Source organism: Ixodes scapularis, unplaced genomic scaffold, assembly GCF_016920785.2.
Source record: "Ixodes scapularis isolate PalLabHiFi unplaced genomic scaffold, ASM1692078v2 PGA_scaffold0__279_contigs__length_252992795, whole genome shotgun sequence".
NCBI lineage: Eukaryota > Metazoa > Arthropoda > Arachnida > Ixodida > Ixodidae > Ixodes > Ixodes scapularis.
In genome coordinates, this window is record NW_024609835.1 from 12,945,442 (window position 1) to 12,964,765 (window position 19,324).

General features: G+C 40.5%; 1 protein-coding gene across 1 annotated transcript in view; it reads right to left on the reverse strand.

Moving 5' to 3' along the window:
* Positions 1–5,766: 5,766 nt before the first annotated feature.
* Positions 5,767–19,324, reverse strand: part of LOC115321576 (connectin-like) — a 114,615-nt gene continuing 101,057 nt past the window's right edge. The window contains exon 3 of the mRNA XM_040218787.3: positions 5,767–6,329. Coding sequence (XP_040074721.2) covers positions 5,767–6,329 — 563 coding nt within the window. The remainder of the gene's footprint in view (positions 6,330–19,324) is intronic.

Here is a 19,324-nt window from a genome sequence, read left to right on the forward strand (position 1 = left end):
CAACATCGCACTCTTCGCTAAAATATCGCAAGGCAGGCTGCTCAGTTTCTCACTGTAAAACATTATTCGAACGGCAACGTTCTCTAACGTCCCTCATACTGCGCCGTAAAGCACTCAGGACACAAATTAACTTCTTTTTTTTTATCAACTTGACACAATGGAAAGGTCAATTTTCAGCGTGCCCCGATTCGCAGGCAATTTCAGTGGTAAAAAAGCTGGACACCTTTTCATCACTGTGAGCATGTCTAACGGGTTTTGGTACCCTCTCCCTTCTCACAGAGAACATCAGGTGCTTTCCATGATCGGTGCTATATTTGTTTGCCTTGCCATCCTCTTAATACCATAAAATGCATTATGCGCCATTATTACCAATTTTAATCACTTGATGCCGTTTTCTTCGTTTCATTTTTATCAGGATTTAAAGTTAGCTCACTAGAGAAAAAAAAAAAAAAAACGCTTTTTCTTAATATAAGACAAGTTATCGGTGCTTTGATACTCTCGAAAGTCAACTGCAGCTGTTTTGTATAAACCGATTTTTATAAAACCCGTTTCCTTTTTGTCTAAGATCCTATTATCTTTTAAACAGCATCACTGACTTCAGTTTTCTCGAAACAGCTCAGCAGCGCGCTCTCATGACGAAAAGAATGGCGATTACGTATCCGTTTTAAATAAATGTGTTACAATCGATTATTTTATTACACATGTCCGCCGAGAGTTCGAAAAATATCGTAAAAGCTTTCTTTCATTTTCGCTTAAACTGCTATGCACACATAATCTTGCCAGTAAACATCTTACATGGTGTGTTTGGGAATCTATTAAAATGAATAAATACATTACATTTACAGCGCGACCTCGCGTTAAATGCAAAAGAAAATATACTGAGTCAAAAAAGGTTAAAGTTTTAATGTTTCCAATCTATATGTACGTCCATTTTTAGCTTCTTAGTTTTTTTTTGTATTTACAAAAATGTTTTTAAGAGTTTTTTTTTTTTCATGGTAGCAGGTTAGATATTTTGGATTACAGTAAGAAGTACAAGCGAACAGATTGTCCAGCGCAGGCCAGAAACTAAAAAAAAAAAGAAAAAAAAAAAGCGAATCAACAATTTTCCGGGCGGGAAAACAGAACTTTATTTCACCTGAAATTAACATTTGACCCAAAAAGGCACTGGGTTTACATCCTGGGGCAGATGAAGCTCGCTTCTCTGGCAGGGCGTCGCTTGATTGCAGAAGCGGGGACACACGACACAGAAGCAAAAGTGGCAGGGTCGAAGCCCTCATCATTTCTTGGAGAATAAGCACTCTCGGAGGTGCCTGGCAGCATACTTTTGCGAAATGCACCTGTAGCATCTATCTTTAGGTGATTTTAACCACTTCGCTTGCCTCGTTGACTAAACTGATTAAAAAAATAATATCGTTCTGAGTGCATTGCGGTGCTTTATACAAGACCCTTCCAAGAGTGTATAGGTCACCTGGCATCTCATATCGCTTCACGCTCAGCTAATTACGCTGGACTTTTGGAAATCATGCAAATAGAATTCGCACAAATCAAACAAGCAGACATTGTACAAGCGTAAGGAGAACATCCCCTGGAAGTTCTTATGCAAACCCTAAACGCAGATTACAACGATATTCCAGTCGCCGTGTAGTGTTAGAACATTCCAAGTAACATTTAGCGCCGTTCCTCTGTTGAGAGGAAATTAGCCAGGGATTGACGCTCCCTGCTCGGATCGTCAACATGTGGTCCTGCAGGAAAAAATGTATCACGCCTTTAGATACTTTTTGTTGTTTTTTAGAGCTACAAACATACATGTGTTCATGGTATAGAAATTATGGACACTTATTCAAAATTATTAAGCAATTATATTGTAATTCAATATGGAATAACTGTTTATGGGCACTGTGCCAAATACCTACAAAGAAAAGTTGAAACTCTCCAAAAACAGATATTCAGAAGAATCGGTTGCCAAATCAAAAAGAGAAGCGATTTAATAGATGACATACATAAAGAAATAGGCGTATTTTAGTTTAGTGATTAATTGAAATATGACATAATCACAAAATTTTTTTTTGGTCAACAACCACAAAATAGAAATTGTTAAAGAAAGAACATTACGATCAAATAGGAAATATTTTGAGCCATTAATAAAGACAAAGTATGGAGAGTCTACAAGAAAATATTATGTGCCTAAACTTTTTAACGAACTACCTCAGAAGCTGATTGAGTGCAAAAATCCACATGCAATGAAAAAAATGGCAAGAATATGGATCCGTGAACAAAAAAATTAAACAAAGTGCGAATTAATAAAAAGTGCCAACATACGACCGTAACCCCTGTATGAATTATATGGATTATTGAAACAGTGCTTTGAGATATATTACTAAATAGCAGTATGAGACTAATAGAGGCCTGTTCCACCGGTTATAATACACGTGTAGATATGAGCTGCTTCTTTTCTTATAATTTGTTTGGTTTGTTTAAACTCACAGAAAGAGTTAAAACTGTAAAAATTATGGTTGTTAGTCACCTGCCGCGTCCCACACACAAGCCTTCTTGGCTTACGTGGGTACAGAGCGAAATGTATTCAAAAAAAAAATTGTATTGCATTGTATTGTATTGTAAGCGCATTTGCGCTCAAGCCGTAGCAAAATGACCTTGATCGCGCGTTTAGTTTAATTATATTTTCTTAAACATTTCCACGGCAGCATTGCGAATAATACAAGCATTTCAGACGAAACTATATAAACGCACATTTCGGGAATGTCAGAAAATCCACATCGAAACAAGGACACATATAAAGGTTATGACTTTGTTTTTGGCGTCAAATACACGTTCATATTAATTCAGGTTGATATCCGCGTGCACCAAATAGCATCGTCATCATTCCGTTCGTAAAGCGTGTTCCACAAGGAGAAATGTAAGGAATCACTCACAAAATTGAGGCGAAAACACGTTGTGACTAGCTGCGTATAGGGCGCGCAATAAGATGCTAATGTCACGACTAACGCATTCTACCTTCAACATGATTCATATTTACACTCCACCCTATCTGTACAAGCTTTGAAAATACTCTTTTTCTTTAGTATGACCACGAAATTAAATCATCAGGAGCTATCATCTCAGTTAGCCTCGTCGCTAGAAGAGGCAAAAAAAAAATCAATTCTGATGTATTATGTTTAGAAGGTGAGCACGTTGATGAAATTATACGTTGCTGAAAGAATAAACACAGGGACGGACAGAAGACACATCTTCATGTGTCTTCGCGTTCGTCCCTGTGCTTATTCTTTCAATAACATATACCTTGCTTCCCAAACATTCAACTGGCTCGTGTCGAGACCATGCGAAAAATAGCAGAAATCGCACGCTTCGGGGATGTTCCTTCTTAATTGACAAACATTGCTATTTCCACCCTAGCATTCACAGTAATTTTTATGTTTGTTTCCATTTGTATATTTTGGAGAAACTACAAGAACTAGAACAGTCTCAGGTTCCCTTTTCTTGGAACACTTACTTTTGACGAGTGTGGTTCATGTTATCACCACCTTAAGAAAAAATAACAGTATTCAAAACTGTACTGTTTAACCGGATTATATTTGTTTGCATTCGTGTTATAAATCTCAGTTTAAACATATGAAGAGTGTGAGACAGTTAAATAAGGAAGAATCACCTCAAAATGCAGTGGCTTAAAGCATTAGTTGTTAAGGTTGGACTCGGCTAATTTCTATGTGTTTTAGATACTGTATTTATTAAGGCTCTTTAGAAAACGTGCTTTTTTATAGTTAAAAGCTTCCTTCGTACAACGTACTTCGGAGGCATCAATAAATATTTAATGTTAGTTATGTACATGACTTTCTGTGGAATACAAGTATTTTTTTTCTTATTCGCGCAAGAACAAGCACGATGAGTAAATCCAATCCGCGTTCCAAACTAGCCTGAAAAACCTAGCATTTCGCAAGATTCTAAACTATCCAAAACAGATATCACTTTTTCCCTTAATCGTCAAGTAATAATCCATGCAACAAGGTATTGGGTGCACACATACCAATTCTGCTCACTGGACCCGAAAATAAAATGAGAGACACGAGTGAGAGAAAACAAAACGCGATTTCGAGAACAAATCATCCGAGGTTAACAGACTGATGTGACATCCGTTTTAGCTCACGGGAACGCTTCCTGCGAGCGAGATAGTTTATGTATTTCAGGCGATCTCACTGGCCGCGAACCTGCCACATTAAGAACCAACCACCGTCCATTTTCTCACGCAAATAGCTTTGGCTCCAGAGAGAGAAACAAAAATCTCAAGTAGGCACGCAGCAAATCATCTCGCACCTCAATCGCTGTGGGAGTATTTCTACACATTCGAAAGTTATTGCATGTATGCTGCGTCGTGATGCACAGAAAACACCAACCATTCGGCACTCTCTCTGTGAAGTCGAAAAGGAACCTCATGGGAACGTGGAGTGGCAGCTCGCGTTTTGTTATGACACTTCTCTTTTTTGGAGCAGTCTGTGAGTGAAACGACAGTTGCTACCTTGATACAGAGTTTTTTTTTCTTTCACGTTTTTCCTATTGCTATTGAGAGCTTAAATAACGCAGGGCGTGGAAAATTGCAAGCATCATACTATCATCTCTCAGCCAACGAGACTGCTGCATCCGACGAGAAGGATTATAAAGATAGAATGACGTGACGAAACGCATATTAAGGCCACACTCCCTGTCAGTGACTAAACCAGCTACGAGTACGGTTCAGTTCTAGTTTATTACAAAGTTTTAGGAACACGTTTTGGCACTCCCAATACGGTTGGATGGGCCATACGGTACGAACTGAGCATATGCGAGCCTTGTGGGGTAGCGCACGCGCAGTTTGTACCGGAGGTCCCATTGTAGCGTATCGGACGTGCAAGTACGGTTCCCTAAAACTCCCTATTGACTAGCGAATGTGAAGGGAGAGCGGTACCGCGCTCCGATGGTTACTCTGTCTCGGAGCCCTCCCATTTTTTTTTCTTTTCAAGCCGCAGTTTAGGCCACGTAAAGCTGAAGTTATCGCTGCGAAATAGAGAAATTCTGACATTAGTCCCCACCCCTGCCTGCTACCGGCGTACGGACGAATATCACTACTGCGGAAGGCAGGTTAAAGAACCGAAGCTAGCAGTTTGAGCCCACGCTGTTATCTATCACAAGAACCACTGTCGCCATATTCTCGAAGACCGACCCCACATTGTCAAAACATCTAACGTCTAAAAGTTTTATTTGTATATGTTGCCCTAAATTATTTTAATATCATTCTGTGTTTCACGAGTGGAACATCAGATTGATTGCTTTTTCCGTTCCAAAAATGGATTAAAACAAGACCGCCTCCCGATGCAGCATTCACCGAAAAACTTCTGATAGCTCACAGCGTGTTTAATAGAGGTACGAATGATCCCCAAGACTTCACCGACATTGCCGCCAGGTAAAGTGATTTTTACAGCATCGTATCTTGACATGCGAATATTTATACATATCAGAAATATATATTTGGGATCCCTTTGGGGGCTATCTTCGATATAATTATTGTGTTGTAAGTATACAGCACGTTCCTATCAACGTAACCACGAGCGAAAATCTCTGGCCCTGTACAAGAATTTACATTGACTGAGGTGTAAGAGGTTTGACTGCGTACCGGTGGTTTTTCGCACACACTCTGCTTTCTCATGGGTCTCATCATTCGTCACGCGCATTTTTTAAGTGAAAAAAAAGAAAAACAGGCATAATCTCGGTTTGATGAGATCAGCTATGCCGGACCAAAATCCCTGCGGTGGTCATCCCGCTCGCCGCCACGGCGAAGAAAAGCTGCAGCGTGATGCTCCAGCCGACCAGCGAGGCGCCGGAGTTTCCGTTATCGTTGCGCGAGTGGGCGGCTTGCTTCTGCATCACCTTCCGCTGACTCAGCACCATGTCAATCTCGTTCTTCATTGTCTGCATCGTCGCGGTCACGTCGTCCCGCGCCTCCGAGACCAGCGCCTCTTCAGACTCCTCCTCCTCGATCTGGTTCCCGTCGTCCCGGTGCTCGAAGATGTCGCCTTGGTCCAGCGAAGCGACGGTGGTCATTGTCGTGCTGTCGACTCTAGCGTCAGGGTGGGAGTTCTCGAACTTGGGCTTCTCGTGGTCTTCGGGGCAGTTGAGCTCCTTGGTGCTGAGGCGGGCCACCTTGCTGCTGGTACCCGTCGCACCGTCGGCCGCCGCGAAATCGCACTTGATGTGCCGCAGCTCGCGCCGGAAGTTGTCGTTCCTGGTGGCGTTGGCCAGATGCGCGATCCAGGAGATCCTGCAGTCGCAGCTGAACTTGTTGCCTGAAAAAAAAAGATGGTACGAACGAGGCAATTAGACACGCTGCTAAAAATAATCATTCGTCGATCCAACCGCAACTAAGCAAGTTACTCATTTCCAGAAATTGTCAGGAAATTGAATTTTCTGGGAGCCTCACAGCAACATCCGACATTTCTTTAGGAGACTTAGCTTAGAAAGTCTCTTAAAAATATATCCGCTTTCAGTGTGAGGATTCAGGATGACTCTATTCAAGTTCACCCAACAGGCTGTGGTTAGTTTTTTTGTTGTTTTATTAACTTACTCGGTCGCAGAGTCTCAAATGTAACCCTTTCCTTCCCTCGCTCCTGACACATAACAATTATTAATTGGAACTAGTTCTAAGAAAGAAACAAAATTAAAGTGCCTGCAAAAGTTCGGCTGAAACCACTACTTCTACCATTCCGCCTTCTTAGGTGCAACAAAAAATGTGGTACAGCTGGCGTGTTTATCATTAAATACAGCAATGTACTATCAAGTGTTTTTTAATGCCTGTCATTTCATGATGTTTTAAGATTAAATATTATAAGGAAATTATGGCGCAGGATAGGGTGAGAATAAGACTTTTTCAGGTCTACAGATGAAGTAACTGAATCTTATTTCGCGTGACAAACTAATTCGTACAAAGAAAAAAAAAACTCCACAAGTTTGGTCTTGATAGTGCCGTACCCCGATGACGGGTGGCCACAGATATTCAAGAGATTGATGAACAGCGTTTGTACTACGTTAGGTTAGGTTACAGTGTTACAAGTGCCGAAAGTTTCTTGAGGCACTTGCTGTGACGTGTTACATATACAAAGCAAGAGTTACGTCGCATTTAGCGCGTGGTTCCATCAGCATAAAGCTCCTCTCCTCAATGCAGAGAAAGAATATCAGCATACTGTTACACAGACGGGTACTTTTCACCACTGCTTATTTGATATTTCCCAAGCTTAACGAGGATGCATATTATAGACGTCGTGCGAAGATATGACATAGGAGATCTGTGTTCCAGAAAAACTGACACTCGAGGACTCCCCGTCAAAACACTGTGGTAAAAAACGCTGCATGCAAATTGGGGACTGTGACGCCACTTTTGTTTCGGTGTGAAAAGGTGACAACTCTCAAAGGAAAGTCAAATTTATTTAGTTAATCGTGTCTTTTTATCACAACTTGCGCGTACTGCGGCTCAGATCATTTTGAATGACTCATTGTTCTTAGTCGGACGTAAATAATGTTTTCACATATGTAAACACAAAGATCCAAAAACAAAATAAAGGATAGCTCCCATGCATAGAAATGGCGCAGGGCGGACTTACAAAAAAAGAGGTGTTTAGTAGAGCACAATTAATACGCGCAAATTCCATGGCCGAACACATACTGAGAACCTTATTAGAAGGCGAGTCCTCGGCCTTGGCTTCCCTCTCTGCCTTTCACCCATCACTTCTATATTGGAAGACGTAAACAATTACTCCCATTCCTTTCTTCTCCAAGCTTATCTGTTTTTTTATTCTTTGTTTCTGCCGGAGGCCGCTGTCGTGCACAGCGGTGGTTAAAAGAAAACAATACGAAAACAATTTCGCTTGACGATTTCTTTTCAATTGGTACTCTTGGAGGGCGTAACGTTTAATAAAGACACTGCACAACATCGGAAAACTTAAACACCGATTCAAGACTACAACGGAAGTTAGCAAAAAGCTATTTTTACTTGGAGATTTCGCAAACTGTAGACCTTTTCGCCCTCCGACGCATGGGCGCTGCCATCTTGGAATTATGTGACGCGGCCACCATAAGGTGGCTTCAAATCGTCGCTCGTCAAGCCCCTCCGCGCCATGGCGAAGGCGTTGTAATTATTTGTTTGTTTGTCTTTTGTTGGCGTTTCACCGAGATTTTTGTCTTGCCTTGTGAAATTTCTGATCTTACTTTTACTACCTAACTGCATGCCATCATTATGTGCATAAATTCTGCACTTTATACTATAACAGTTTATGAATATTTGCACCGTCGATGTTCCGGATACGCGCGAGGAAAGGATTCAGCGTTAGCCCTGCCGCACTTTGTGTATGTAGATGTTTCTCAGACAGGTGAGGGCTGGAGCCAATTATTTATGGCAACGCAAATCTCTTAAGTGATAGTGACTGAGTGTTAATGGCCGAATAAGAAGCGCAAGGTTTCTTTATGATCACGAATTCATGTTCTTAAAGAAGGAGGAAAATATAGTCAACGCAAGTAGTCACTACGTGTGTTTCTTCAAACCATAGTGCTCTGCCATCAGAACAAATTTAAATCAGTTGCTTTTGATTATAAAGAGGAATGATTTTTCCGATATAAACATTCGCCTGGTCTGTTTCTTCATGAGTTCAAAAAAAAGTTCTACATTGTGCTTTGTCTCATGTCTGCAGTCACCCAATTTTCTTAAGATACCCAACATTGGTGCCTCGTCAGAAGACGCGATTGCCTTTTGCAGCAAGTGTCATTTCAAGGAGCGTACCCGTGCTGTATCACATTCCATACATGTTTTGCGCCACCTGTCTCAAAAAATGGCACTCTAGATGAAGCCGCTTGTCTGCTCGGCGTTCAGATGCACAGCTTCCTGACACGCTGACATCGAAATAATTTGCTGGAAAAGCCCAACTTCCAGGCAGCGCTGGAAGCTTCCAGTCTGTGCATCCCTCATGTTTGAAAAATGCGAGAAATTTTTTGTTGCGCCGTGCTTGAAAGGACTTCTTGCCGCCGTTCAAATCTACAGCAAATGTGTAGTATGCACTTTGTTTGCAGTAAAATATAGACTTCATTTGCAGGCTAAACGGTCGTTGGTGGATTATTTGTTTATTTTGTCACCCATGTACTTGGTATCGTTTGCAGCGACTTCATCCTCTTTGTACTTTTTCATATAAATTTTAACAGCGCTCGAATAAAAGAGCTGCTTTCGCCACGTTCATAACCCAAAAGGCACCAATGCATCGTGTATAAAATATGAATGCTTGAAGTATTTAGTCGTTTTTGTACAACGAAGCATGTAGATGAGTCTTTGGTCGTATTTTTTCGTGTCGGCGTCCTGTTGGAAGAAAAAGCGTTCAGCGATTCGAAGAAAAAAAGTGCATATATCACGCATACAACACACAGCGCAGCATTCGTTTCAATGAATAACAAGCACAAAAGAAGCATCCGAACCACATAATTATAACAAGGCACCCCTCGTAAGAATGCGAAGCACGTAGAGCTCACCGCATACGTTTCCCGATAAAGATTACCGTTCCCCAGCTGCCGCGGCGACTGCAGTTTGTGAGGGGGGGTGCAAGGTCACTAGCCTTTCATATATAAAAGAAGAAGCCTCCTACCAACTTATTTTATTGTTGTTGCAGCACCGCCATGGGTAGGCCATGGCGATTACGTCATCAACTCAAAAATACTAAAAAACACAAAGCATGCGTCATCCCTGTTTTAACCGATATTTTAGTGAATTCCTTTCGTCTGGAAACGTACCACGTGACTGGAAAATTAGCCGTATTATCCGCATACATAAATTCGGAAAACAATTAATTCACCTTTAAACTACCGTCCTATATAACTTACTACCATTTCTTTACAAATTGTGTAATACATCTTATGTTCGAGGGTTATTAGATATATCGAATATGACAACCTTCTCACGGTAAACAAACACGCATAGTTAGGACACCAGAGGAGCGCAGCGTAGATACGAGGAGCGAGAAAGAGAAAAAAATGGCAAAACGATCAGCGGCGGCATTTGGTGTAATGCAGTGGTGAATCGTTGCAGGTGACACCACAGCTTCGCTGGCCAGCCACTTTCACAGCGTGGATTGGAGCCCCAAAGTTTTTTTTTTTTTTTAGTTCTAATTTGAATTAACTGTTTCTAATCATATTTTGTATCACGTTTTATTGTAGCGAGCACTACAAATAATTTTACGTAAAAGTACCAAAAACCAGCATTTTAGTCTTAAGTGAATAGAATGGCCCTTCGACTTTTGGGCAAACCGTGCATACTACGGTCACCTACCTTGGCTTACGGAATATCACATTACTTTTATCCCGCCGACAAACATTATGTTCGTTTCTTCTTCGGGTTCGTAGTGCCGCTGTCTTTTTGAGCCTCGGTAATTTGGACCCACACCCTATAAGCCACACCTAAAGCATGGGAACCCGTCATCGCTCTGAAAGGATTTAACGTTTATGTCATTGTCCTCGTATGTGTACGCGCAACCGCCGGTTATACTTTTCTTATTTGCACCTATCTCCAAAAATAAAATCATCATTCATTCATTCCAAATTTCATAGTCTCAAAAGGCGACTTTTTAATACCGTTGCGACATCCAAAATGAAGCGGCGTCCCCATCTAGTTAAAGGAGTGCGAGCCCGCGGGTTCGATTGTCTGGCTCTTTTTCTGTTTTAGAATGCATAATTTTTGTTTAAAAGAAAAGCGGAAACATTTATTTTAGGCTCGTTAATAGAAATATAAAAAAAACGACCGGTGCTTGAATGCAGTGATCAATTTCATGCGTAATAAATTGGAAATTGAATAAAAATAAATTTTCTAGGTCAGTGCAAACTAATTTTACCGGATGAGTGCCTTATGGAAAGGGTCGTGGCCATTAAATATGCGGGAAAGTGACTTGATTGGCAAATATTGCCATATTTTTTGGACCTGTATATAGATGGTATAAGTTATTGCAGCATATTCTAAATAAGCAACTAGTCAATTTATGAATGAGAACCATACACTAAGACCCAGTTAACACGGTTTTCGTAGAGGGTTGTCCACATTGACGCAATTAATTTAATGTTATGAAATATCTGGTTATGTAAACGATCATCTGCAAGTGAATGCCACTTTTATTGATCAGTCAAAACCTTTTAATCTAGTGCCCCACTATAAGTTATTTAATGTACTAACTTACTTCCGTGTACCTTCATTGATAATAAGATGGATTACTGCATATCTCAGAAATTTACAGCAGTTCGTTGATGCTAATGGCGGTTTTCAAAAGCTGTTAAAAGGGCATTCCGGAGTTCCGCAAGGGCCTATGTTGGGTCCCCTGCTTTTAGAGCGCAGCTCTTAGGCGCCTGTTTACGGCGTAAGCGGCGTCGGCGTCGCCGTCGCCGTCGGTGTAACAGTGAGGTCACGTCACCCCCCCCCCCCCCAGGTCACAAGACCCTCCCCCCCCCCCCCCCCCCCCCGAGAACACGTGCCCTTCAGTACCCTTCCCTCCTCCTCCTCAAGAGCTGCGCTCTAATTCGGCGTTACAGGGATTTCTAAACGGTTTTCATTTTTTTTACCATGTGTTAATTGCTTTTCTTTATCAGCAGTAAAGGAGAGTGGCAATAAGAATGTTTTTTGAAGACTGAATAATTTATGCTCCTATAGGTATATTCAGTAGACGACCATGATAATGTAAACAATACCTTATCTCGTAACTCATAATGGTGTTGTAAAAATAATAGGAGAATTAACATAGGAAGAAACAATACATTCATTTTAGAACAAAAAATGTATTATATTTTGATCATGAGCTTGACGCTAAAGTTGACAGCTATAAGTATTTAGGTGATATTATCTCGAGCTATCTGAAATGGAATAAACACGTGGAATACATAATAAAGACAAATAAAAAAAAACTGGTATTTAGGCAGAAAACTAAAGAAATCAGCTCCTCTCTTTTGGTTAGAAAGGCCCTGTAAGACCGAAACTAGATTATGCGTCCGACGCCTAGAACTGATGGCAGGTCTCTGTCTCTCTCTCTCTCAAATAAACTTGAAATGGTTCAGTCACTTACGGCACGTACAATCTTTTCTGATTTCAGAAGCACGACATCGGTTAAGGCGCTGAAAGAAGCAAGGTGACATGCAGCCATTAAGGAATCGAGAAATCTGGCAGCGGCTGAATTTTTTTTTCACATTTATTTTGACTATATTAATATCGTCAGTTCTAAGTATCTGAAGTCAAAAAGCCATCGTTCAGAGCATTTGCATCACCTAAAAAAATCTTACTCCAATTCTTGCCTCCATAAACAAATTTAAACAATCTTTTTTTGTACAGGTCTTATAGTTAAGAAATTTTATTTGGTTGTCTTGTTTGCTTTGTTTCTGTTTTGCCTGCATGTTCTACTTGCAGCAATGTACCCACCTGCTAAAATCGCAGCTGGGGATTGCAGCATTAATAAATAATAATAAAGAAAAAGCTTTCCGTGGAGGCTGTCGCTCTTGATAAAGTTTTGGAATTTGACAGTGCTTTAAATGTATTGTTTAATAAGCGAAACATTCGCTGTCGTTGTTAGGATGTGAGCTTCGTCATGTTTCTTTTTAATACTCCTATGTGAGGTGCGAATTCGTAAGTGTTCCGAGCATGCAGTGAAAGTTTTTCTCTGCGTCCCGTAGTAGGGCTGGCGGATATTGTGAAATAATATAAAGTGTGCGAGAAGTCGTTTTTATAAAACAATCTGCCACCAGCCACCAATTCTGCCACCCGCCAGCAATTTGTATTGGCCCGCTGAATGTAGATTAGTCAAAACAAAGCTCCACTGGCGAATGGCCCGAAGAATGCAGGGCGCAAAAAATTAGTTTTGGTACTCATGCTGACACGAAATGTCTGCTTTACAAATTTGCAAAATATATATATTTCAACCCACGTGCACATTCTTGGTGCGGAAGCAGGTTCGCACGCTTAATGAAGGGCGACAAAGCGTTCAAGATACCCTGCCAAGCAGAGGGACGTCTATGGTCCCGACAGACTTGGTAGAGAATGTTAATGAGAAAATTCTGGAGAACGGACGCTTTTTAGCTTCCTATCTTGCAACGCGTGTCGGACAGTTTTGAAATCATTACCTCACGAAATGGCTATAAAATACTCTAGCAGCAGATGTTCTTCTTATGATGTACTTTCATGAGTTGACGTGCCACGATATCTCGAATCCCCTAATATGAAAGGCGATTACATTAAAAGATAGATTAAGGTATGGAACATTTATGCTGGCTACATCTTTTCTTGTGTTCAAGGGGAAGTTAATTTGTAGACACACATTGTAGATGTCTTCATAATTATATCAACACAAAATGAAGGACACACAGAAAACAATATATTCCCAAGTTTTGACAGGAATGTGTTCTTTAGAAGAAAACGAATTATGCACTTTATCTTAAGTGTTAATGAACAAAACGGCACAAGAGAAGCCAAGGTACTAAACGACGCTTCCAAATGTAAACTACATAAAAAGAAGAGCGAGTATGCGGGCGAGCTTGTGATAATTAATCATAATGTAACACCTGAGACTGTTGTATAAAAAATAAAGATTAGCTGGGTTTGAGACGTTCTACTGACTTTTTGTTTCGACTTGAGAGTCTTTTTCAATTTTTCTGCACCACCGTATTGGGTGTTACATAACGATTGATGATGGGCGAGCTACATATTTTACAAGCTGAGCAGATTATTAAAGCGGTCACATAGATTTCTTTTTACAACACAGGGACATTCAAGTATTGTCACGTTTTACCACATACAAATAAGTCAATAAAGGGTGAGGGCGCAAGAGAAGTTTTAGATTACGCCAATTATAGAGGGTGATTTTGTTCCAAATAAGAAAAAAAGTTCACATTTCTATCTATCGGGGCTCGAATCGAAACAACTACATTGTTTATCAGAAATATTAAATAGAGCGTAAATTTGATAGTCAAGTTTTGCTATCTCATCTTTCTTAGAATTACGCGAAAATAGAAATTAATATATAATAGAGAAAGCTCTTTTGCCTCCGTATTGTCAAAATTTCAAATTTCAATCATCTTGCAGCGTAAGAATTGTGCCAACTGAAGAAAGTAGATTTATGTATTATAGCATAGTGCCCGATGTGGTGCGATTCGCAAGAAAAGTCTGGCACGCTTCCATGGTACTCAGCATACAAACGTAACCCCCTGATCTTGAAACTGAAATATATATATTTTTTTTTTTATTGTCGTCTTTATCCACTCCAAAATACCGTGGGAGAGGTGTGACTGGAAAAACGAGTGATAACGCATAGTTCCTGGCAGATGGATATAAATCGTTATTTTTTGCATGTATCTAAGATATCTTGATGACTACGTTTTCATTGGGTGGATGCGCAAATTACATGCCAGTTTTTTGCCAAGTCAGGCAGTAATATGATTGTTTGTTTACATATTTTCAGGAGGCACCCTTAAATTTAATGGTTATTGTGTCCACTTGTTTGTTTACAGGAATATATATTACGCAAGTTGTTCAAGGTGCATTACTTGTAGTTTATTTCAAAATAACCAATCAAACTGCTTCATTGTATCTCTTCATAATTTACTTAAGAAGTCATATGACCATTTCACTGAAAACAAATTCGTGTCGTCTACGTACTTATGTATGCAGAAGACGATAGAAATAGTTATTTTGAATTTCAGTATAGACTAATAATACAGTCAACATTCTAAGCTAAGTTTGTCATCTAAAACGTTAAGTATATATTAGTCTCTTTAAAAAACACGTAAGAACACATAATGCAGCTCCGTGCACCGAAATCTTCAGACATTTAAAGAAATCTTTCGACATAATTCCACACTAACTGCAGACCAGTCGAGTATAGAATTGAGTTAAAGCTCTGTTAGGGCATGAACCCTTTTCCCGACCCGGACCTGATTGATCTAATTTCGTATTAATCTCTATGACTGAGGAAGACGGCGCAATTGGCTAAATAAAATAAAATTTATAATTACGGTTGTTTGTTGCTAACAAATTATATTCTGGGACAACAACACAATCTTTGAAAATAACCCCCCCCCCCCCCTCCCCCCTTGATTCCCAAGAAGATGGAACTGAAGGCGCTGGGAACGGTCTGCACGATATTAATGAAAACATCTTTAAACAATTAAACGACGAGCACGCAACCATAAGTATCTACACAGAAACGTACACGCACACAAGACATACCCGCACGGAAACTTGGAGACAAAGACTCGTCCACAGACGATCACAAGCAACCTATCTTCAGACGCGCAAGCCAAAGGAAAACATAATGAAAAAGAAACACAGTGAGTAGTATACGAGACTACTGTCTATACAGACTCAAAAAAAGCGATTTCATAGCGAAAACAGATGTGAATCCTTCCCGTGTTCATTAAAACGTTCCGCACTGCAGACCACAGCGCCGTGGAGGCGAGAAGCCTTAAAAATACTTCGCTCACTGAAGCTGACGCCTGCATAATCAAGATGATTTGTTTGTCGAAAAAATATTAATAGTAATAATTAATAAGAACCCTAACCGGGGCAAACTTTTTTACGAAACAAAACACTGCCTTTATAGTTGTGAACTGGGAGCAAAAAATAATTGGAATATACGCGAAAGGGATTAAGCCGGCAGAATAGCGAGAGAGGCAAGCTGTTTTAGTTCTCTGTTTTTTGTACACCCCGCTAAAAAGGCACTAAATGTTTTTTTTTTTTTTTTTATTAAGGCACTGATTTTTTTTCTTTTAAAGTTTAATCGTTTGATGCGTCAGCTGTTAGTAGAGGTAAAATCTACCGAAGCTGCCACATATATTTTTTTCTGCAAGATGGTAACTGCTAAAACAAGTCATTCAATCCGTTATAGGGAATAGATTTCAGATTTCAGTTACGCATTTAACGTACAATCGGCGGAGTCGACCAGCAATCCGCAATATAAATCGAAAGGCAGTTAACACCAACGAGGCATAGTTCTCTGTTGTTCATGGTTACAACATTTATTGAATAACATCACATGACTATAATAACAAGTATTACAGTCAAACCCGTTTATAACGACCAGCAGGAAACGCCAGGATCAGTTCGATACAGTAAAATTCCTTTACAACGAACTTCCACGATGCGTTCGTTATACACGGGTTGTATCGTCATAAGTAAACAAATAAACACACGCCACTTACCACTCAGGAAATTCATTTATTAATTTTTTTGTGCATGCGTGCATATATATATATATATATATATATATATATATATATATATATATATATATGTATATTTTTTTATTTTTTTTTTGCGTACCTCGTCTTTTGAAGCGCTTGGATTTTTGGAATTTTCTTTCTCTTCTGCTTTTTTCTTTTTCTTATTGGGGGGATTGGGGGGGGGGGGGGGCGGGGAGGACTTGCAGAAGACGATTATTTGCGCGTTTTTGGAAGCCTTCCCGGGGGAAAATGTTCGATATAGCCATTATGTTGTTCTTTATAAAAAGTACTTTTTACGTGCATTTTTATTTAAATTTTTCGTGAGTTCGATATTCACAAGAATTCGCTGTACGTGGGTTCGTTATAAACGGTTTGCACTGTATAGCCAGTCAGCGCAAAGAAAACGCTAAGGTCGATATATTGCTATTCCTTTTTGCTTCGGCACGGCGTTTCTCCAACCTCCCTGTACTAACCATGTATTCAATAAAAAAAAATAAAAAAAAACTTGGTTAATTTTGTTTTGCGATTGCTTCTTTTTTGCATTTAGCTGAGATTTAATTATATACGGGGTGTGATTGTGAACATATAATTATTGAAATCTTGCTCACATACTGTAAGGGACAGCGTTGGAAGGCACGTAAAGAAATTAGAGGACGGCGAGTATCCACTTACGCTCATCAAAAGAGTTGCAGAAAGATTATTACGAGAACTTTAAGGAGAAAGAAAGAGTGGTAGAAAGCCAAGAAATAATGTTGGACCTTGTATGAACAAAACTAGCCATAGCTTAAAGAAAGTGGGGGGAAAACATGAAGTTCTGGTACTACTCTCAGCGTTTCCGAAATTGGGTAAACTATGTGAAACAATGGAGCAGGAGGGTCTGGGGAACTTGTCTGTAAGATGAGGCATGTGACTGGATTTGTAGAGTGTATGGAAGAGGAGGCATATAGCATCGTCTTAACTTGTGCGAGGGTTTACATAAAACACTCCGGGCGTTGCGGAAATGATTGAGTAAGAGAGCACGCACCGCACTGGCAATGAAATCGTCGCTCGCCGGTCTGGCGGCGCACCGCAAACAATGCGATTGTGTCCCAAAATTTCAGGAAACAATTGTTTTAAGCAGGAACCGAAACAAAGTGACATGGGGAATTTCAAAAGCGTATTTTATAAGCTAGTGGGGTTACGATACATACGCTAGTGCCCCATCGCTTGCGCTTTATGTTTTAGAAGTGGCGCATTTACAGTCATTTGATAGGCCAAGCTAGTAAGCATAGAAGTAAACAAGTAGGACGATGCGCGTGCATGACATAGGTGTTTTGTTGATAAGGCCTATATGTTTTCTCTTGTTAGATCAATTCAAATTGAACCTCAGTTGCAAGTGGGCTTTTGGTGTTTGTGTCTTCCTTTATTGGTCCTCGTCTTTTTAGCGCTCTTAATCGTCACAATGTATCGCCACTAGCCCAAGCGAATACCTTTATTCAGAACATATACCTTTTGACGTGGTTCACATATATTTTAGTCTTGATCCAAATTGTGACCTTCGCATTATTTTATACACCACTGATGAAGCAAGCAAAAATATGTGAACTTGCAAAAGAAAAAAAAAAAAAAGACGGCATAAAGGTTAGTTGTCTAGACGGCATATTCTGCGATGGTGGATCGTTATAGGATTGGCGGTATATACAAAGAGAAGCAGGAAAACGTGAACATTTTTGTGCCAATGCTGTACCAGGCACGTAGCCAGAAAACATGGTTTTACTGAGCAGTGCTAAACTTGCGTGTGTCAACAAACCACCCCAAGGGGTACATATTCCGGTTCGCTAAGTAGATCGAAGATCTATGTATTGTTACCTACATTTATCTATACGACATGACAGAGTCAGCGTGGGTACAGTATCAAAAGTTTCTCCTTTTTTTCTAGTTTTGCTAAAAGCAGTTCAGATATGCCAGGAAGCAATCTGTTCTATCCATACCGAGCTCGGTATTTATTTGCATTACTTCTGGGTCGTTTGATTTCAAATCGAACGCAGTGGTCGGGGTGGGTATTTGGACTTTTCACAATTAAATAATTGTTAAAGTTTTAAAAAAATGCCCAAGAAAAAGTTTTGTTTTACAAAAAAAAAAAAAAAATACAGTATGAGGTGGAGCAAGCCGATAATCAAATTTTCTGTGCTTGATATTTGTACGGAGTTCAGTTACTTGCTCTGCATACTCAAAACATTAAAATATTTAAAGAAGTTTGTCATGTACAATCTATTGTATGCCGAGTAGTTTTTATTATACACTCGACAAGTGAAGCAAATTTCATTACCGAGATAAAAATTGCCAAACATTGTATCTCTGACGTTCGGGTGGCATACTTTGAGCCTTATATCATCATATCATTTTCAATTCCGGGTTACCAAATATTCTTCACGTGTAGTCCCCAGGCAGCACAAAATGAACGGCCGGGCAATGGCTGAAGCATTTTGGCCGGTCACATTTCCTCCGGCCTAAGGCTGGTCAAACTACTATGCCCGAACATGGCTGTGGGCCTTGGCCAAAGACTTGAGGGTACTGGCTGTTGGAGGCTGGCCGATGACCTGTAGCAGGACACAAGCCGAAGGCTAGCAAATAAAGACCGGCCAAAGACTTTGGTATGGACAGAGGCCAAAGGTTAGCATCCGTGCACTGGCCAATGCCATGTAGCCGAAAGCAAGCCGAAGTTGCGGAACAGGACATTGGCCAATCACCTGCGATTGAAAGCTGGCCGGAGTTTAGCAAATGGAGGCCGGCCGAAGACTTGTGTCAGGACACAGGCTGAAGGTTAGCATCTGGGCACTGGCCAATGCCGTGTGGCCGAAAGCAAGCCGAAGTTTAGCAACAGGGCATCGGCCGGTGTCCTGTGATCAGAGGCAGGCCGGAGTTAAGCAACTGGGCATTAGCCGTACATTAGATGTCAGGTGCTAGGCGAAGAAGTTTGACCGGGCACAGGCCGATGACATGCAGCTGGACACAGGCCGATGCCTCGCAACTAATCATAGGCCGTACCTTTGCGATTGGGTGCTGGCCCTACAGCCGAGGTCGCACA